The sequence below is a fragment of the Mus pahari genome, chromosome 7, assembly GCF_900095145.1.
Source record: "Mus pahari chromosome 7, PAHARI_EIJ_v1.1, whole genome shotgun sequence".
Taxonomy (NCBI): domain Eukaryota; kingdom Metazoa; phylum Chordata; class Mammalia; order Rodentia; family Muridae; genus Mus; species Mus pahari.
Window position 1 is genome coordinate 23,401,957 of NC_034596.1, and position 21,299 is coordinate 23,423,255.

The following is a 21,299-nucleotide window of genomic DNA, read 5'->3' on the forward strand; positions in this document are numbered from 1 at the left end:
AAATTCACCTCCATTCCCTGGGTGGCCCTACCTGTCCCTTGACACCCAGATCAAATGACCACCATAGAGAAACCTCCAAGCAGCCTCTCTGGGGACTGACTAATCAGGTCCCCTCTGCTGCCCTTGGTGGATGCTGTGTCTTGTTTGTGGGTTACTCTCCTGCCCAATGGCTATCCCTCAGAGAGTGAGACTCTGGCTTTATCTTTGGTTTTTGTTGACAAAGTATGAAAGTTGAGGTCTCCGGCTCTCTCTCTGTCTCTCTTCCCAACCCCGGATCAAACCAAAGACATATCCCACAGGGAAGGCACCCGGTCTGGAGACTCACAGAAAGAAGGCAGAGGTTGTCAGGCAGGGGGTAGTCACCTACAGCCTGATCTGCACCGTAGGTCCCTGGGCGTGAACCCTCTGGCTAGCCAGAGCTGCAGGGCAGACGTCAGCAGCGGGAAAGGATGGGGAAGGAAGCTCTGATTGGAGAGGGAAGTGGTTCCCAGGACCATCACTCACCAGCCTTTGATGGTGATGGTGGTGGTTTTTCGTTTGTTTGATTGATTTATTTATTTATTTATTTATTTATTTATTTATTTATTTATTTGCTTGTTTATCTATCTATCTATATATTTATTTATTTATTTAAAGATTTTGTTGTATTTATGGGTGCACTGTAACTGTCTTCAGAGACACCAGATAAGGGCACTAAATCCCATGACAGATGGTTGTGAGCCACCATGTGGTTGCTGGGAATTTAACTCAGGACCACTGGAAGAGCACTCAGTGCTCATAACCTCTGCCATCTCTCCAGCAGTTTCTGTACCTCAGTTTCTTCAAGTGTAGCATGCAGCTGAAACGGGAAGTGGGGGTGGTGGTGGGGAGCCTAGGGGCTGGGAGGCCGAGGGGATGGGGGGATATCACACCAGCATCCACACAACAGTGGCCTACTTCTGCTGTTTGATACATTTCTGTGGCCTGAACCTCCTTCGTATCATTAGATACATCAAACAAGGCATCCTTGGGATTTCCCTCTGGAGACCACTAGACCTCAATTTTCCCATTTGCAAATAAGTGAAATAAGTGGGCTGACCTGGATAGTAAATGTCTTAACTACCTCTATGAGGAGGAGGAGGAGCCAGGAGATGTTAACAGGAAACACTCACCCCAAGCCGTCACCACTGACAAGGTGTTCAGCCACCCGGAAAGCCAGCCATGTCATCTGTTCCCTCTGTGTTCTAGTCTTTCTGCTGCTTCTGGTCTGGTGAGCTCCACCCAAAAAGAAACAGACTAGCAGGAAGATTGGGTGGGACCAGGCCTGTCCCAACGGCCCCTCTCCTGTCTAGCTCTTCTCAGCTGAGCAGGCAAGGGCAGGGAGAACAACGCTAATGACTTCGTCCCATGTTGGTTTCATGGCTGGATTCTGGCCAAAGACTGGAATAGTCAAGAGCTGTAGAGGCCTGGGCTGGCTGGGCTAGGATTTGGAGAGGGGTCACTGGGTGACTCACAGGTGACCTCCTAGGGGTCCTCACCTCTCAGTCGCCAGCCCCAGTTCTTCCAAGTTTATGGTAGACAAGAGACTAGTCCAGGTAGATCCCTGGATCATCACATCTGGAATAGGTCTCGGAGCACACCTAAGCCAAAGATCCCCAGGTTCAGTTTGTCTGACCACAAGATTTCAGAACAGACTTGGGAGCTGTCAGGGTGGCTAATCTTTCCTTCCCCAGGTCTGGCATATATGTCATCTGTGACTTCCATCTTGCCCCAGAAGATAAGGCATTTTAGTAGGGAAAAATGGAAAAATCTACTCTCAGAATAAGTGATAGTTCCTAACACATTTTATGTTTTAGCGCATTTTACGCCACTGTGCCACAATACCACAGGTGAGGTGGTTTATAATGAGCCTACCGTATTTGCTGGCCTTGGGTCTTGGAAATCTGCATGGTCTAAGACAGAGAGAGGGGTCAGTGTCTGGGAATGGCCTTGCCCTGTCACCCATGACAGAAGGGCAAAGAGAGAACAACAAAGGGAGCAAGATGGGATCAAGTCTACCACTGTATAAGGAACTCCCAGCCTTAACCCACTCCTGGAGGGGTAGCACTCTTGTTACTGAGCCACTCGTAACAAGTCCCACCTTTTAATACCACCAAAGATCAAGCTCCTAACAGGTGAACTGTGAGGGACCTGTTCAAACCAAGCATAACAATAAATACATAAATAAATAAATAAATAAATAAATAAATAAATAAATACTGAAAGTTCCATAGTATGGGATGAAAAACTCAGTCCCTGTTCTTGTTTTTGCCTGTTCATGACAAAATCATGAACACTAACAACTTGACCATAGTTCAAAAGCTAATTAGAAACCAAGGCAAAGGCCGGGTATAGTCACACATCCCTTTAATCCCAGAACTTGGGTGGCAGAGACCAGAAGATCTATGTGAGGAGTTCAAGGTCAGCCTAGTCTACATAGTGAGTTCCAAGACAGCCAGGACTACACAGTGAGACTTCTGAAAAAAAGCCAAGCCAATCAAACAACAAAGAAAGAAACCCAAGGCTAACCAAACTCCGGTTCTCAGACCAGAATTCACTGGTAACACCAGGACCCAGAAGAGCCAAGTTTGTTTTGTCAAACCCATTGTGTCCAGCTTGGTTGTTTGAATATCCTCACACTGGGTTTCAGTGGAGGGGACAGCCAATCTTGCTACCTTTCCCTGTCTGTGGTTGGTTTCCACCCTTTCTCATCTAATCAAATGTGGATCTTATCAGGACACCTGTCCCCAGCAGATGGCTGTTCTTCATAGATAATTCGATGGTGGAGCCCCGAGGAACACTCTAGTCTCTCTGTCCCACCCGCCTGTGGCTCCAGCTACCTCCTTTCCTTACAGCATCCATAGTCCTACAGTACCCCCTATGAAACAGCCCTTCCTCCTGCCCAGGACCAGCTCCCTACTACCAGCTGCTACCATCCCACCAAGGGCTGGTCATGTCTCCATCATTTCCTTTGCTTCCCAGACTCCTTCCCTACAGCATATCCATGTGCTCAAGTTTCTACTCTATCAGTTCAAACCTCCTTCAACAACCACTGAAAATCAAGGTGGCTTTTCAAAAATAGGGGGGAAAGTTGGGGGTGAACATCAAAGAAATTCCGTGGGCTTTCTGGATTCTGGGTTTTTTTTTCCTGTTAACTTAGTAAAAGTGTGTGGATAGAAACCCATTAAATCAGCACTCGGGAGGCAGAGGCAGGCGGATTTCTGAGTTCGAGGCCAGCCTGGTCTACAAAGTGAGTTCCAGGACAGCCAGGACTATGCAGAGAAACCCTGTCTCGAAAAAACAAAACAAAACAAAAAAAAAAAAAAAAAAAAAAAAAAAAAAAAAAAAACAACAACAAAAAAACCATTAAATAACTGGGTATGGGTAACCATAAAGTAATTTATGGTTGTGCACACTTGTAATCTCAATACCATCTGTCTCCGAAGAGTCAAAGAATCTCGGTTAAGTTTGAGGCTAGGGCAGGGAGATTGCCATGAATTTAAAACCAGCTCAGATTATATTAGCAGGGCCCTGTCTCGAAAAGAAAAAAAGAAAAAAGAAAAGAAGAGAAAAGAAAAATGCATGCACATGTATCAGGACTATGATAGCAGTTTTATTCCTAATAACATCAGACTGGAGACAATCCTAAGGTCTGCACTATAGCAATAAGGATTTCTAGAAGAAAATAAACACTGGGCCTGGGAAGATAGCTCAGTCAGAACAGTTTTGCTGCCCAGTAAAAAACTGGCACACACCTGTAGTCCCAGCACTAAGGAAAAGGCAGTTCCCAGGGACTTGTGGCCAGCCAAACTAGTTTAATTGTCCAGCCCCAGGTCTCAGTGAGAGAACTTGTCTCAAAAGACAAGGCAGATGGCTCCTGAGGTACAACACCCCAGCTTGACATCCAGTCTCCAATGCATGCACACTGATGCATGCACACCCACAAATATCTACAAACAACTACACATACATACACATACAAAACCCAACTCTATGTAACAGCATATCAAGGGAAGGAAGCCCCAAATTTCACAGGCTGTAAATTCTCTTTGTAAAGGTTTCTCTCTCTCTCTCTCTCTCTCTCTCTCTCTCTCTCTCTCTCACACACACACACACACACACACACACACACACACACACACGAACAAGCAATCAATGCTCATAGAGGCCATAATAAGAATTATGCTGGTCAGTGGGTGAGGGAGGATGAAATGGTGATTGGAGGAAACTCAGGGGCTTCTGGCTTCTAGGAATAGTGTTTCTTTTTCTGGCTGTTGGTGATAAAGACTCACTGAGCTGTGCCTATCATTTGTGCTTTCCTGTAACCATGCTATGCTTCAGTAAAATCCACAGAGAGGGAGAGCTGAGAGGGGAGAGAAATCGAAGAGGGAAGACAGAGCCTCCCAAAGCAGTTACTCCTAGCAATTGTGCCAATAACCGATCCTGTAGCTCTCTTTGCATGTGGGCAAACAGTGGACCAGAAGGATATACTGGGAAGTGGCAAGCGATCTAGATGTCCTGATTATTCAACCATAAGTGTTAAACAATTCATAACACATCCATAATGGCCTGTTGTTTAACCATTACCAAGAACAGGGTGGATTTTTATGGACCGATGTGCAATAACCTCCAAGACATAATGTGAGGTCAACAGGCTCAGAAGGTTCATAGAATGCAATCCTCTCTGCTGGACAACGTGCACACATATAGACTGCAAGCCCATACAGGGGTTGGGCTTTCTGGCCTGAGGCACAGTTCTCTCTCTAAAGCTCTTCTCTATATCTATGTCCAGTCCTACCTGCTGGACTACACTGTCTCTGAGCATTGGGTCACGGGGGTCTTATGAAGTCGCTTAGCTTATAAAAAGATCAATATCCTCTTGAATATTGATGTAAGGTCAGGAGCTTGGCAGCAACAGAAGCCTGCTTAGCTGTCTGGAAGACAGGTTGGATATGGGTAGACTTGGAGCTTAAGAACCATGCTCCCAAGCATCCCTGCTGTCCAGGAAACAGTGTAGAGTGAGAGAAGTTCCAGGTCTCAGGAGAGCCATTGCCTTCTATCCTGTAAGAATGAAGCAGGCAGACAACAGGACTTGGGTAAGCTCACACTACCAGAGAGGTGATTTGGATCCAAAGCCCAGGCACATGGCACTGAGCAGCTGCCAGGCGCCATAATGCAGACTCAGAGAAAGCAGGCTACTGCCTCACTCTAGGCAGAAGTAGCATCTAGAAAGCAAGGGTAGGACCTAGGGTTCTGGACGGAAACGGAGGTGGGAGCAATTGGGAAGCAGTGGAGAAAGATGAGGGTTCCTGTGCACTCGAGTCAGGTCCAGAAGAGTCCTGGGTAAGTTTGAATGTCCAGAGGTTTTGAGTCTGGGTCTGGTACATTGTCCACTTTTGGAAAATCCTTCCGGTGGTGAGAGGCGGATGGCAGATGACAGCCTGGAGGTAGGAAGATTTGCTGGGAAAAGGTGACAATCATTCAGGTATGTCTGTGTAGCAGCCTGAGCAAGGGGAGGAGTTAGTGACGGCAACAGTTGGAGCAGTATTTTAGAAGTAACGGTGATGTCATTGGTGAAAGAACAAACACAGGAAAGGGAGGAGTTGAAGGTGAACCATGTTACTAGATCAAGAGGCAGGATGTCCAGGGGTACCCTGCTTGAATGAGGACATCAAATTAGGGTAAACACAAGTTCACTCCCAACCAAGAATGCTGGATGAGAGAGAGAGGTACCTGTGAGGTGCTCCCGACAGAAGCCAGCAGGGTTGATAGGGCCGGTTTGATGTTGACTCATGCAGTCAACAGTTATTGTGAGCCGACACAGATAGGTCAGCCACGCTCCCGATCCCAGAAGAGACAGACGGTATGCAAAGACACAGAAACACTGCAGAGCATGCAGAGTATATGAGGAGGTAAGGGAGAGACAGCAGTGAGGCCGTGAGGTCAGTCTGAGTCCACAGGTATGCTGGGAGAGGCTGTCCAAGGGAAACATGCCAGTAATGTCACAGCAAATGCTGAGCCCTGGAGATAACAGTTGATGGGACAGGTGACCCAGAGGAGCCCTGGATGCTTGTCTTATTTTTGTGTTATAACAGCACATCTGAGACCAGGAAGTTTATATACAGTGTGTGTGTGTGTGTGTGTGTGTGTGTCCCCATGGAGACTGGATGTTAACCTCCCATGTCATTTCTTAGGAGCTACCCACCCTGGTTTTGTTGGATTTGTTTAAGACAGAGTGTCTCATTGGGATTGGGTGTAGGGACCTTGACTTGGCCAGGCTGACTGACCAGTGAAGCCCAGTGTTTTCTGCCTGTCTAGACCTCCCCAGTGCTGGGATTACAGGTGTGCACTACCATGCCTAGCTTCTTATGTCGGTTCTAGGGGTGGACCTCAGGTCTTCTTGACACAAGCTCTTTACCAACTGAGCCACACACCTCCACTTCCTGTGTAAAAAGTCCATTCTGCTCAGAGTTCTGCAATCCAGGAAGGCTCATTCTGCTTACCCTGTGATGTGTGTGTTTGTGTGTGTATGGGGGGGGAAATCTTCCTGCTGGATTATGACACAGTAGAGTGTCATATGGTCAGGTAGAGTGAGCAAGCTAGCTGATTTCTCTAATTTTAAGACCCCATAACCCTTCCTTAATCCCAATCACCCTCCAAAGGCTCCCTCTCCAAATACTATTAACATATTACTCTAGAGATTATCCTCCAACGCATATGCTATAAAACCATATGTGGGAGAGAACAGGAGACAGTAGGGACGTTGGATGGGGCGGAGGCAACATAGGTAAGGGTGAACACGGGGAGTCAGAAATTCAATGGAGCAATGAAGCAAAAACAATTTAAATAGGCCCGAGTGGAAGACTAGCTCCATGTGTGTTAAAGGTCCCGGTAGTTAGACATGTGAATTCACCTTTAAACATTCCTACTATTACTTTCAACAAACTCCCTCTTTAGTCCACTTAATTCCAGTGTCAAGCCAGTGTGAAACTGTGAGGAATCGGGGTTGCAACTATAACCCCTAGGCTTACCAGCTTAAGGACAGGGCTCTCTGCCTGCCTGCCTCTCTGCCAGCTCACCTGTCTGATAAACATAGGCAGCATAATGTCCAACTCCTGTCTGCTCATATCAGCTATGATCTTCCCATACTTCCACCAGTTTCAAGGCTCTGTAGTGAGGCATCAGGGGGCTTATAGAGGGGTGCCCTATTGCTGCACTATAGGTTGGGGAGGGCACGACATACTGCATGCATGACCTCTGCTCTTCAAGACTTGTTTTTTGTTTGTTTGTTCGTTTGTTTTGGTTTGGGGGGACAGGGTTTCTCTGTATAGCCCTGGCTGTCCTGGAACTCACTTTGTAGACCAGGCTGGCCTCGAACTCAGAAATTCACCTGCCTCTGCCTCCCAAGTGTTGGGATTAAAGGCTTGTGCCACCACCTCCGTTGTGATGAGTGTACATGAATAACCAAACCTAAAGACCCAAGGGGGAAAAAAAACGGATACTCAGGATTTGGGTCAGGTCTCATGTAGGCCTGAGGAATCCCCAAGTGGGTGTCCTTTGTATGGCCACTGGGGAGGACGCACAGGCTTCATTAGGTACACGTCGGGTGGCTGACTACAGGGCTGTAGTTCTTTTGTAGCAGACGGCAGATTAGAGTAGTAAGAGCTTTTGATCTGGCGCCATGCAGGAAGAAGCGGATGTCGTCCCTAAACCCAAGCAGCTTTCAAGCCTCTTCCTGGGCAGAGGTGCGGTCCTAAGAGCCAGCGACAGCTTAAAAGAAATTAGAGACAGGATGAGGCCGTCCCTGTGGTTCCCGCCTACCAGATCCGTCCACCGCGAGGGGCCAGCGCGCGACCTCGGCGAGCAGCCCCTGCGGCAGGAGAGGACCTTACTGCGGTCGACTGCCGCCGCGCCACCGCGCCGCCGCGTCGCCGCCGGGACCTTTCCCCTACTTTCCAGGCCTCACGCCCCGCCTCTAGCCCGGACCAAAACACGTGCCGCCGCCCGCCCCGCCCGATCACGCCGCAGCCAGGCTCCGATCACGCGCCCCCCCGCGGCGCCCATTGGCCCGCTTCTTGCCGGCCTGGCGCCGATTGGCTGGCGGCGGAGGCCATGCCCCCAGCAGGGAGCGGTGTATTTTGGTTTGCCCGCGCGCCCCGCCCAGGGCCGCTCCCTCCGCGGCGCCCCGCCCCTCCCGCGCCTCCCGGGCCGCGCGGAGGCAGAGCCGCGCGCGGCAAGGAGGGTAGAGGTGCGCGCCGAGAACCGACGGTCGGGACACCGCCGCCCGCCGCACACGTGCAGCCTCCGCCGCACGCAGAGCTCCTGCCTCGCAGCATTGCTGCCTGCAGGCCGTACGGCATCATGCACTCGCCGGGCTCCACCGGCCCGGGCGACGGGCGCGCGGTAAGTGACGGGGCTGAGCGCGGGGCGAGACGGGGGACGCGGGAGGGATGGTGACTTCCCGCTGCGGTGGGGGCTGCGGATTTGCTGTGGTCGGGACAGGGACCGGGAGGTTCGGCCGGGTCAGGGTGGGGAGGGGGGTGTGTTAGCGCGGCAGCCTGCCTTCAGCTTTGTCTCTGGTCCGCTGCGGCCCCGCCCGGCGCGGCTATTTCCAGCCATGACGTCACCCGAATCCAGAGGAGGACCGCTGTTCGATGTGGGCGCGGCTGGCGGGAACTTGGGGGCGGAGTCAAAGCCGGAGCGCAGCATGGGGGCGTGGCGAGAGCGGCTAGTAGTGTGGGGGCGGGGCCAAACCAAGGGTGTGGGCGAGCGTGCTTGGAGGAGATATTGGGGAACTAGATGGGACCAAGGCGAAGGACACGGTGTAAGCACCTGGTAGTACTGTAAGAGGGCGGAACCGAAGCTAGAGAGCTCGGTGAGAACCTCTGGTGGAACTGTGGGGCGGGGCCGATGTAAGCGTGCTTAGTGGGAGGGGCAAAGGCTAAGCCGAAGGGAGGGAGTGTGGTTAGAGCATCTGGTAGGAGTGTAGGGGAGGGGCTGTGGGTGGGGCCAAAGTAAAGGTGTCTCTGGAGGGTGTGACCAGAGTACCTGGATGGAGTTATGATGGAATGAGGAGGAGCAAGGCAGTAGTGTGTCTTGATAGGCAGGTGTGCAAGAGTGTGGTTTGAAGAGGTGTGTCAGCCAAGCTTAATGGGCTTGTAAGTGTAGAGCTGGGCGGGGTTGGGGGGTGGGGTCTAAGTGAGAAAAAGTGTGGTAAAATGGGACTTTGCAGGCTTGGGCCCAGGGACTGAGTGAAGTCGTGGTAGGGACCTCTGTTAGAAGGCATAGGGTGTGGAGCAACAGAACCTGACAGAAATGTAAGGAGGCAGAGAAGTGGTACGGAGCGGGTTCCTGGCAAGAACACAGCGGTACATGGACTCAAAGGTACCTATACATCCTTTTCTAGTATAGGGCTGGACATTGATTACACTTGAAGGATCAAAATCAAAATACCCTTCCAGGAGGTTGTCACCCCCATGGTCATATATCTTTGTCTGTTCACTGAAGGGGAATCTGGACAGACAGGAAGTTTTGAAGCTCAGAAAATATGTATGAAATATGTGTCTGTAAGCTTAAGTTTCTCTTTTGGACAGGATGGGTTCCAGTCCCTTCCTCCCCACTCCTGTGTGTAAAGGTGACATGGTATACAGGAGGAGACGCCTTTCCTGGATTATGGTTGAGCTTTCTCGTGCTGTTCCTCTCACCTGACCTCCTCCTAGTTCTCAGTAGTAACAAGTGACTTAATGTTTCTGAGTCTGCTGAGGAAGCAGGCAGTCACCGAGGACTGTGCTTGCATGGAACCTAGGTTCAGCCACTGGGAAATTAAGCTTAGGGTAATGCTTCCTTTCTTCGGGACACCACTCTGGTCCTTTTGAGCTAGAAGATCTCACCAACTAACTGGCTGCTTGGTTTCATCCGTTTCTCTTTCCCACGGCACCTTCCTACTAGCCATTCTGGCCTATACCTCTAGAATTAGTCCTCATCATTTAGCCAAGAGAAGCTTGAAGTTAGTAACCTGTTTTGTTTATTTTATAGCTATGGGGATTGAATTCAGGGTCACACATGAGGTCGTCAGGCATTAAACTATTGAGCTATAGCCCAGCCTTGAAACCTTTTTAAGAAGCAGGGTGTGTGTGTGTGTGTGTGTGTGTGTGTGTGTGTATAAACTGATTCTCAACTAAGCCCAGTCCTCAGAGCTTGAAAACAATGTTGTGTTGAGAGTCCCGTTCGGGTCTTTTTATTCCAGCACTGAGACCGTTGCTCTGTTAAGGGTGCTGCACATGTCTATGGTGGATCCCCATGCCTGTCGGGGTTACCGTCCCTTTATTCTCCTGAACTAAGATGCCACTGTGTTGTGCTGCCTTCAGGCTGACATCATGGACATCTGTGAGTCAATCCTGGAGAGGAAGCGGCATGACAGCGAAAGGTCCACGTGCAGCATCCTGGAGCAGACGGACATCGAAGCTGTGGAAGCTCTTGTCTGCATGAGTTCTTGGGGTCAGAGGTCCCAGATGAGACCCCTCACGCCTGTCTCAGATTCTGGTGACGTCACCACTGCTGTGCTTACGGACACAGCTGCCCCTGATCTACCAAAGGACTTCCATTCTTACTCAACTCTGGTAAGAGGAGGTGGGGAAGAGAAGTATTTCTGTGAACTGCCTAGAATAGCGTAGGTAAAACGTGCTGAAGAACTTGTGAGGAGATTAACAAATGACGCTGGCCAGGAGGTTGCCTGTACTCTTTTTATGTGGATGCCAGAGTGTGAAAATTCCTCTCTTCAACGTGTTTTCTGTTCAGTGCTGGGTCGTAACTTGCTGACAGCCGCTCAGGGACAAAGCCTGTGGATGGTTGCAGAAAAGTGTATTATGCCAGTTTTCTGGGAGTCTTAAGGTGGGGTCTTGAGTGGTCCCAGACTAGGATAAGGATTTGTGGGAAACGAGAACACGTGTACTCTGACATCAGACAATCTTTAGCTTAGAGGAGACATGTCACCTCTGCCTTCCCGTGACAGCCAACTAGTGTAACTTGAAGTTGGTAAACCAGTATTTTATTTTTAGGTTTTAACTTATAGCACCAGTGAAAGTGCTTCCTGGTTGGAGAAGTTAGATCTCATGTTAGCAGTAGTGCAGCTGAGAGCTGACTTGCTTGGCTAGGGGCTTGCTGGAGACACATAGGAGCAGTAGAGCTGCAGGAGTGGGTGGTGGTGAGGACTGGAGGACAGGGCTGGTTCATGGTAGCCCCTCAGGCTTTCAGGCTCGGGCTTTTGTGAGGTGGCCGAGAAACTGCTAGGAGCCAGCACAGAGCAGCTTGGCTCAGGAGAACCAGTGCCATCTTGGCTTAAGGATTGAAACGTCATGAGCGCTTTTACTTTATAGTAAGAATCTGTTTTCTTTCTGCATTCCCTGTAGTTAAACTGCTTATTTCAGTATGCATGACCTAGGATGGACACCACCCTTCCTTCCAACAAGACATATGCGTGGTTGAGTAGGGACGGTCCATATTGGGAGAAGCGGGAACAGCAGAGTCCCCAGAGATCCCTTGGGTCAGTCAGCGCAGTCCCCTCGCAGGCAGCGGGAGCAGTGCAGTCAGATAATTTCCTTGCAGCTCTTTTGACCAAAACAACCTGTGATGTGGTGCTTTTCTTTTCTTTTCCTTTTTATTTTAAAAAGTGTATAACTCCTCCTCAGAGCCCAGAGCTCACGGAGCCATCAACAGGGACCCCTGTTCCTTCCCAAGTAGTTAACTCCAAAGGATGCATGGTCACCGCCCTCCCCCCATCCCCTACTGGGGGTCCCAGAGCACTGAGCAAGAGGGAACCACCGGAGCCAGCCTCGGGGTCCTCCTGCAGGGCTGTGATGACCAGTGTGATCCGTCACACCGGGGAGACTCCTGCTCCTACCTGCTTCCCAGCTGGCCCCACTCAAGAGCAACGAGCATCCGACAGCAGAGAAGGACAGGAACGCTTGCTGGACCACCTCGAAGCCTTGCAGGACACACGCTTGGCAAATGGCTTACTCGTCACTAACTTGGTTTCCTGTCAGCCTTGCTTGCACAAGTCTGGTGGTCCATTCCCCACTGACAAAGGCCAACAGACAGGATGGCCCGCTGCTGTTCAGACCTGCTTACCAAAGAATCCTGAAAGTGACTTGTCAAGGAAAACCACCCCTCTGATTTCTGTCCCTGTCCCCAGTCCCCCTGTCCTTTGCCAGATGATCCCTGTGGCTGGACAGAATGGCATGTTCTCAGCTTTTTTGAAACCTCCTACCCAGTTGCCTGCAGGGACTGTCAAGCCCATCCTACCCCAAGCTGCTTCAATGTCTCAGCCTGTGTTCATGGGCCCACCTGTGCCTCAGGGAACTGTGATGCTGGTCTTGCCACAGAGCACCTTCCCCCAGCCTGCTGCCTGTCCGTCCAGTGTCATGGCCATTGGAAATACCAAGCTGTTGCCCCTTGCCCCTGCACCAGTGTTCCTTGCCTCCAGCCAGAACTGTGCCCCTCAGGTAGACTTTTCCCGAAGGAGGAACTATGTTTGCAATTTCCCAGGCTGCCGGAAGACCTACTTCAAAAGTTCCCACCTTAAAGCCCATCTTCGCACTCACACAGGTAAGTGGTAGGGTATAGAAGTTAAGTCTGGTTCTTTCTCTCGGCCCCTTGCTCCCAGAATTAAGACTCAGACTCAAATTATATTTGCAAATACCTTGGCCATGTAGCTGAGCTCTACTCTGACTAGATCATAACTTAGGTAACCCACTTATTTTAACCTACATTCTGCCACATGGCTGGTTACCTGTGCTCAGGTACCATGTCTACTTCAACTAATGAGGATATATATAGTTCAGTTCTCAGTGAAACCAGCTCATTTCAAGTGCATGTGGCTAGTGGCTTCCCTAATGGCCAGAGATTAGAGTAGATCTTCCCAGGTGAATCTCCTGCCTGGCTCTATCCCAGAATTCTTCCCAGAAGTCCCACCTCCTATTTCCTACCTAAGCCATAGGCCATCAGATTTATTATTGACAGGTGCCACATCCATATAGACATTAGGTATTCTTTCTATAGTGGGGTGCCTGGTGTGATAGGAGCACAGCTCAAGGGAGGAAAGTTCCCTGAGACCCCTTTAAGAGAGGCAGGTACCTGCCAGAGGAGAGAATGGGTGCTTGTGATGGCTTTAGTGTACTACTGCGGTAGGCATTAGCAAAAACATCGGTGTGACTTGGAGGTGTGTTCAGACCCTCAAAGACCCTTAAAACACTCATACTATAGAGTGTTTTAACTGTACAGTTGAAACTGTAGAGTTTTAGGTTAAGAAGTCACACAAGTTATAAACTCCTGAGTTTATTTTTTAAACATTCTCTGGCCATTAGGATAGCCACTAGCCATATGCACTTGAAAAGGGATGGTTTGAGAACTACATTGCACATTCTCATTAGTTGATGTTTTACAACTCATGAGCTGGTGTCTGCCAGCCATGCTGTCCAGCAGGGACACTGAGCGCCACCTGACAGGCATCACTTGCTGTAGAGTAGAGCAAGCATTTCTTGGTGCTCTGTGAGTTGATGTGTTTGGCGTTTTTTGGTGGTCCAGTGGTTCCATAGTCCTCTCTTCTTGTTAAAGCTGACTTTAGAGAATCACGTATTTACATGTGAGCATGTGTACAGACGTCTGTAGTAAAGCTTCCTGAACTCAACCCTGAAACATCACCCCATTAGGATGTCAGGAAAGGCCTGGAGAGAGTTCCTGCTGCAGTGTTTTATTTCAAAATAGGTTGATGCAGGCTGGCTTCTAATTAGCACAGTGTACTCCGGCTGTGGCAGACTCCACTTTAGAACGGTGTGCAGTCTGGTATGCAGACATTCCAGAAAGAATTGTTCCTTCATATGCTGGAGCCGAGGGCGGCTTTAGGATGAGGACCTTACAGCTGTCCTGGACTTGTCTCCTTGTCAGAGCAAACACAGGCTCTTTTGTTCTCATCTGTCTGTTTCCACACATCAGCCTCAGCCCTCTCCCATCTCTGCCTATTGATCCTTTCAGGGCCTGCCCCACATCAGTTGAGTGTGTGTTGATATCCATCCTCTTTGACCCTAGGGGGTTACTGTGTCTCACCACCACTTCCTTTGTTTCTTCACTTCTGCTTTGTTTTTACAATTTTCGGATTTTTAAATTATTATTAACATTATCATCATAATCATTATCACTACTACTACTACTATTTTGGTTTTGGTGTGGTATTTTTGTTGTTGTTGGTGGTGGTGGTGGTTTTTTGTTTGTTTGTTTTTTAAGATTTGTTTATTATATATATGTAAGTACACTGTAGCTGTCTTCAGACACCCCAGAAGAGGGCATCAGATCTCATTACAGATGGTTGTGAGCCACCATGTGGTTGCTGGGATTTGAACTCAGGACCTTCCGAAGAGCAGTCAGTGCTCTTAACCGCTGAGCCATCTCTCTAGCCCCAAAGCTGTGTGTCTTTTTTTTTTTTTTTTTTTGGTTTTTTCTGTGTAGTCCTGGCCATCCTGGAACTTGCTCTATACACCAGGCTAGCCTTGATGTCCTGCCTCTGCCTCCCGAGTGCTGGGATTAAAGGCATGCGCCACCACGCCCGACTGGTTTTGGTGTTTTAAGACAGTGTTTTTGTTTTTGTTTGTTTTTTGTTTTTTTTTTCTGTGTAGTCCTGGCCATCCTGGAACTTGCTCTATACACCAGGCTAGCCTTGAAATCCACCTACCTCTGCCTCCTGAGTACTGAGATTAAAGGGGTGTGCCACCACACCCATTATGTTTCTGTTATGTGGGTATGTGCATGTAAGCGCAGCGGCCTGTGGATTTGACCCCCTGGAGCTGGAGTTACATGTGAGCTGTCACTGTAAATCCTGGGGTCTGCTGTATGTGTGATGCAAGAGCATCATCGAGCATGCTACATTGTGGCACCCATCCCCTTGTTTTATCATTACATATTTATCTAAACTGGATACGAATTCCTGGTGTCACACCTTGTAAATGGTGGTCAGCCACCTTTATCAAGGTTGTTCTGGTAGCTGTGTGTGATGAAGAAGCAACCTGTAATGTTCACATGGGCTCTTTGGCATGATTTTTTACTTGGTATGTCTAGATGAACTTTACATCAGAGCACAGATTGTAGGTTTGGAGAGGTGACAGGGTTTCCATGTTCACTCAGTTTCCCTAGGTAGGATACTGTCAGGCCCACAAAACCTGAGATAAAGCTAGTTCCTTCGTGCTTCTCAGAGAAGTTAAGTTCAGTTTAAACAAGTGTGAGGCTCTGAGGAGACCACTGCTTTTGCCGTTCACCAGCCCTCCGTGGAGTCTCCCTAAGCACGGAAACTTCAGGTAGACTTACTTCAGATTGTGTTTCAAGTATTTCTTTTAACCAGAACAATTATTTAAATGAAGAAAGTCAGGTGAATGCGTACACCATTTTGGCTGAATACAAGGAATTTTGTAAATCATGTGCCAAGGGGCTGGCATTCTCTGTGCAACTCCTGGGCACTGTGTATGCTACTGACCTTAGGGGAGCAGGGATAGGAAGGGCAGCTGTCTGCATCTGCTTTTGGATGTTCTGATGGTATCTAAGACAGTGGTAAAGAATACTCCACCAAGCTCCAGGCTCTGGAGCTGTGAGTCTAAAAGCATGTGTCACTCAGTTATCTGTAAGATCTTCCCAGTGTGGCAGAGAATATCATCTAGTATGCCTGAGAGCTTGCTTTTATAACAAGGCCACTACTGGGACTCTTAATCAGGACCCAGTCAGTGATCAATGATCCTACTACCTCTTAATTATCAGTGATGTATGACTTCAGAATTACATTTCCAAGGTGTGGAGTTTGGGGTCATAATCAAACCACAGCAGCCACCCTTGCTTCCCATGGAAGATTCTGAAACCCACAGACTAGGAAGGAAGCCTCAATGCTGGATTTTCTGTTAGTTCAACTCAGATCTATCAGAATTGGTATCTCTTCAGACCTAGTATTTGCTACCTGCTATAGGAAATCATGGAGACAGATCACATCTACAGCAGTGTGTGGCTGTCTAGCACATCATCCCTCATGCATGCAGTCTTATGATTGCCATAGTCAGGTAGGGAGACGTCAGGATACAGAGAAGGGCCTGGTCCCGTGCTGGTTGGAACAGGAGTTTGTTGAAGAGGAGGGTATACTATTTATCTGCTGAAGGTTTCATTACCTCTAACTCCAGGAAGATAATATATGACTCTGTGACACTTGCTCTAGAGCATCAGTCGGCACATAAAGCTGATGAGAAAGTGAGCACAAACTCTGACCTGTGTGGTGGTTAATATTGATTGTCAGCTTGACCGAATATAAAACCTTGATTGGGCCTTGAGGGGAGAAGCTTTAGTTAGGTTATCTAAAGTGGGAAGACCCACATTAACTAGGATTCTGGATTAGATAAAGGGGAGAAAAGAAAGCTGAGCACCAGATTTCATTTCTCTCTGCTTCTGGACTATGGACACAGTATGACCAGCTGCCTCCAGCTCCGCCCACCATACTCTCCTGCCTTGGAGAATCTGTGCCCTCAAACTAAGCCAGAATGAACACTTCCTTAACTTGCTTTTGTCGGCACCTTGGAAAGTAACTGATGCAGCTGTTTGTCAGTGAGATAAGAAATGTGGACAGAAACCAGTGATTCTAAGACATCTTAAAGCCCTTGGAAGGACTTTTTAGCGTATGTGCAGTTTGTCCTGAGAGAGAGAATTATTTCCTTAAAGAATTTTCTCCCATATCTGAGGATGGTAGTCAGTTGGTAGAGTACCTACCTAACATTCACAAAGTTCCGTCCCTAGCATGTAAGATTGAGGAAGGTGGTGCACACTTCTGAGGGAGAGTTAGGAGAATCAGAACTTCGGTGTCCTTCCTGCTACATGGGTGTTGGAGGCTGTCGTGGCCTTCATAAAACCCTGTCTCAAAAAAAAAAAGCATTTTCCAGAGATAGGAAAATCTCTCAAGTTCTCAGCTAGCCTGGGCTATACTAAGCAAGACCCTACCAAAGAGAAAAATATCCAGGGTGTTGGTATACACCTTTAATCCCAGCACTTGGGAGGCAGAGACAGGTCTCTATGAGGTTCAGGTCTGGTCTATGTAGGGAATTCCAGGACAGCCAGGGCTACACAGTGAGACCTTGCTCAAAAGAAGTCTTCCCCAAGTATAACAGTTGATTTGTCTTTTTTTATTTTAAAATGCTTCTTAAAAGCCAGGGATGGTAGTGCATGCCTATAACTCCATCATGTAAGTAAATACATAATGAGTCTCCATGAGGCAACATACATCTGTACATGTCAATTTTTTGAGAGATTAAGATTATCCTAGTTTGATACCTGTGGGCTTTGGCAAATCGCATCATGGGGTAGAAAGAAGTGCATTGTGGAGGCCTTGCTGAATTCTGAGCCGCCCAGGGCTGGATAGCAGGTATTAATCTTCTGCTGTTTGATGAACAGACCTGTGGGCAGCACTCGTGGACTTCTCAGTATGGTGCTGAGTGTGCACATTTATTTTACTGTGTCCTTCCACCAGGGGAGAAGCCTTTTACCTGCAGCTGGGATGGCTGTGACAAGAAGTTTGCAAGGTCAGATGAACTGTCTCGCCACCGCAGGACTCACACAGGAGAGAAGAAGTTTGTGTGTCCTGTGTGTGACCGGCGCTTCATGCGGAGTGACCACCTGACAAAGCACGCTCGTCGCCACATGACAACCAAGAAGATCCCAGGCTGGCAGGCAGAGGTGGGCAAGCTGAACAGAATCACCTTGGCAGAGAGCCCTGGGAGCATCCTTGAACCCTTGCCGGCCTCTGGCTGAGGCATCCTTGTGTGGCATCCGTCACCTGTGGTCTTCTTCAAAAGCCTCTTCAGGAATGGAACCTGTGTGTTCCCCTCCAAAAATAAGTGTGGTCTCTGGGCTGTTGAAGTGGGGAGCTGGTTCTGATGGAAGTATATTAATCTTACTTTTCTGGTTGGGACCCTGTTCGATATCTTTTGTAGTTCAGAACTCTGTCTTTGTCTGTCTGTCTCTCTCTTTCTGTGTGTCTTTGTCTCTGTCTCTGTTTCTCTGTCTCTGTCTCTCTCTCTTTTGTAAGGAAATGGAAGAAAATTTGCTCTAAATCACCAGCATTCAAACAAATATTTCTGCAATAAAGTTTACAAAGTCTGGATTTTTTTTTTTATACCTTTCTATTCATGTTTTGTAGAAATGTGACAGGGTACTAATTTTTATACTTTTTATAAAAATATTTATATTGTGCTCAAATCACCAGTTTGTGGATAGAAATTTTTCAGCCTTCTTTTCCATGTTTTATAACAAAGTTTTGTAATAACCCTGCTTAAGAGTAAGCCTGGTAGTTAGTCAGAAAGAAACAAAAATAACAAGTTTGTTACCAGCCTTTTATAGTAAATATTTTAGATCAGAACTGGTTGAATAAAGAGCTCTTAAAGGGGAAAAATAAACTTTGTAGTTAGCTTCTTTGTATCAGTTTCAGGGGAAATTCTATCAATCAAGCCTATAGCCCACTGAACTAAAATTGTGGTTAGGTAAAACTAATCATGTGAGTCTGGTGTCCCTGTGGAGGCTGTGTCCAGGTCTGCCTGGGCTGCTGGCCAGCTGAGCAGGGACGAATGTGGAATGTTGACTCCTGGGCCATCTGTCTGCTAAGAGCAAATGACCCCATGTCCTGTCTGTATTAAGCACCAAAACTAAGAATGTAGACACAGAAACTTTGTATGTTACCTGTTGGCTTCTACTGTGGTTTTGTACTGCATGCTAGATTGAATGACCACACAGGGAAAAGGAAACATCTGTATCGGTTGGTTAGACTCTCCGCCAGAGTGCAACTTCCACAAAGCAAAGCCTTTGTGCACAGTGGGCTCTGGGGTTCGGATGCCTCTCTTACTATGGACAAAACACTGAGAAACATCACTAAGTGGCAGTAGCTGTCACCCCCAACTGCTCTTCCAATCATTGTATGTGAAGGAAATTAGTTTGCTCAAACAAGAAGACTTGGAATGGGTATATTGTAGCTTTCCTGAAAACAGATTTCAGGCACTGCTTTTACGCCTCGTGAGCATGTGTTCTGCTTCCAGGTGATCACAAAAAAATGATAATAATGATTTTAGTTAAATTCTGGGAAGCTCAGGCAATACAGTAAGTGTGAGAACAGGTATATTGTGCTGTTTGGGCTGCCTGAGAATAGTTTTGTGTGGTATGTATTAGGTTTTGTATTTGCCTTTTAATCATTGGCATTTAACTATTAAATGATGGCAAGGTTGAAATAATTAAACAGATAAAATGAGGTTTTTGTGTTCAGGTCTTTTGAGCCTTATATAACCGTTATGTGGTCATACATTGTATGTTACTTGACCCCTGTTAAGCTGCTTGGTAGCCAAGTTCTTGTGTACGTGTGTTTAGGAACTGCCCAGGCAGTCTTGCTGTTGTCTTTCAACATAATGGCGTACAGGAGAACTAACTGTATATAGCTCACATGTGTCCCAGCACCCTGGTCCTGTCCACCTGTTTTAAGTCAGCATCCACACTGACGACCGTGTAAGTGATAAATGGCATCCAGTTTGGCTGTCTTTTTTCATTGTGACATGCAGAGTGATGTTCCTCGTCCTGGCATTTCTGTGGGTAGCAGAAGGCCTTGGGGTATTTGGTTGCTCATCACAGAACTTTCTCTCACCAGTGTTGTTTCTAAATGACTGATGTGTTGCAATACCATTAGGTTTCCATTTCCTAATTAGATTTAGAAACCCCTTTTCTGAAAGAGCCCCCAACATTTGTCTGCTGAAAGACTAAGTTGGAAAACAGTTCCTATCTAAAAAGGACTCCTGCACCCCAGAGCCCCAGGAGTGGCTGCTCCCCTGAGGGCCCTCCCCAAATCCCCAAGGCGTGGTGGTGACCCCAGTGCACTTTATCGCTTGAGAAGTTCTTGGTTTGATTTTTTTTTTTTTTTTTGTTGTTGAGCCTTTCAGTAGTTTTAGTAATAAAAGTTTAAATGTTAATGATTTTTGTTTTATGTAAAAGACTTATTTAAATGAATATGTGTAATGTAACTTTTTTTTTTCTTTGAATTGTATAAAATTCTCTTGGTTCACAGACAAGACTTGAGTGGTATGTTTTATAACTGTGTTCGTGTGGTTCTGGAAGATTCATCATGTATTGGCCTAACTTGAACTCTTCTTTTGGGCGGTTCTAGTTGGTTTCAGAGAATGCAATACAATGGCAAAGAAGCTAACCCATAAGAATCTTTGCTGCCAAGTTGTGGCAGTTTGAACATTAAAATAACAGCAGCAATGTAGCTATTCCATGTTTGCCTAACAATCGTGGAGACTGGCTTCCATCTCTGCTGGTGCCAGCCATCCACAGCAAGGGTCAGGACAAGATTCCCTCTGTGTCCTCCCTCCCCACCTCTTGCATCCGGCTGGCCTCTACAATTCAGAGTATGCATCAGTCAGGCCCCACAGTAACCTTGGGAGGCTGGAGACGTGGCTACCACTGCTCCTGAGAGACTGTGCTGGGGAACAGGGTGAGTCTCCCCTGTTGCTCCTGGGCTCTTGTAGACAGAGACTGACTACAAGAGGGGTCCTATGGGTATGAATCCAGACAACCACCTTCCTAATGAGCGGCTGAGACTTACCCATCTATCTCTGCTTCTTGGACACAAATGAACCTCTCACCTCTCTTGTTTTATTTGTCCAGGGCCTGGTTGCACTAAGCCTGGCATAGGCTGTGCCCACTTGTCTGTCATAGATGTTCCACAAGAGGAATTGCTCTTACAGTAATCTGGACTTCAAGTAGTCTAAAGACCATATATATATATGTCTCATCCACCAGCAACTTTGGGGTGCAAGCCGTGGGCCAACTACTTCTGAGGGTTCAAGTGCTTCTGTCTTTCCCAGGGCCCCCTGTCTAGAGTGGGCAACTCCTCCTTGCCAGCACTGGAAAGGGTTTCTCTGCAGCCCTGGTTGTCCTGGAACTCACTCTGTAGACCAGGCTAGCTTCAAACTCAAAGATCCACCTGCCTCTGCCTCCCAAGTGCTGAGATGAAAAGGGTGTGCCACCATCATCCAGCAAATGAAGGATTTCTTTACACCATGAAACAGTTCCTTCCTGCCTTTTAAGGTCTAAGTTTACCCCAAGGTCCAGGCTAGCACTCCCAAAAATGTCTAACTATAAAGCCTCCTTCCTGGAGGAGGGAACTAACCTTCAGGGTCTAATATGTGATATGAGTCAGCAGGAGGGCTCTGGGTAAAGGCACCTGTCACTAA

The 21,299-nt window shown here is 47.8% G+C and overlaps 1 protein-coding gene across 1 annotated transcript; it reads left to right on the forward strand.

Moving 5' to 3' along the window:
- Window positions 1–8,132: 8,132 nt before the first annotated feature.
- Window positions 8,133–20,124, forward strand: Klf11 (Kruppel like factor 11). The gene is made up of 4 exons (XM_021201765.1): window positions 8,133–8,421; window positions 10,386–10,637; window positions 11,688–12,621; window positions 17,558–20,124. Exons 1-4 carry the CDS (start codon window positions 8,380–8,382, stop codon window positions 17,836–17,838), a joined length of 1,509 nt encoding a protein of 502 aa, XP_021057424.1. The 5' UTR covers window positions 8,133–8,379; the 3' UTR covers window positions 17,839–20,124.
- Window positions 20,125–21,299: the final 1,175 nt, after the last annotated feature.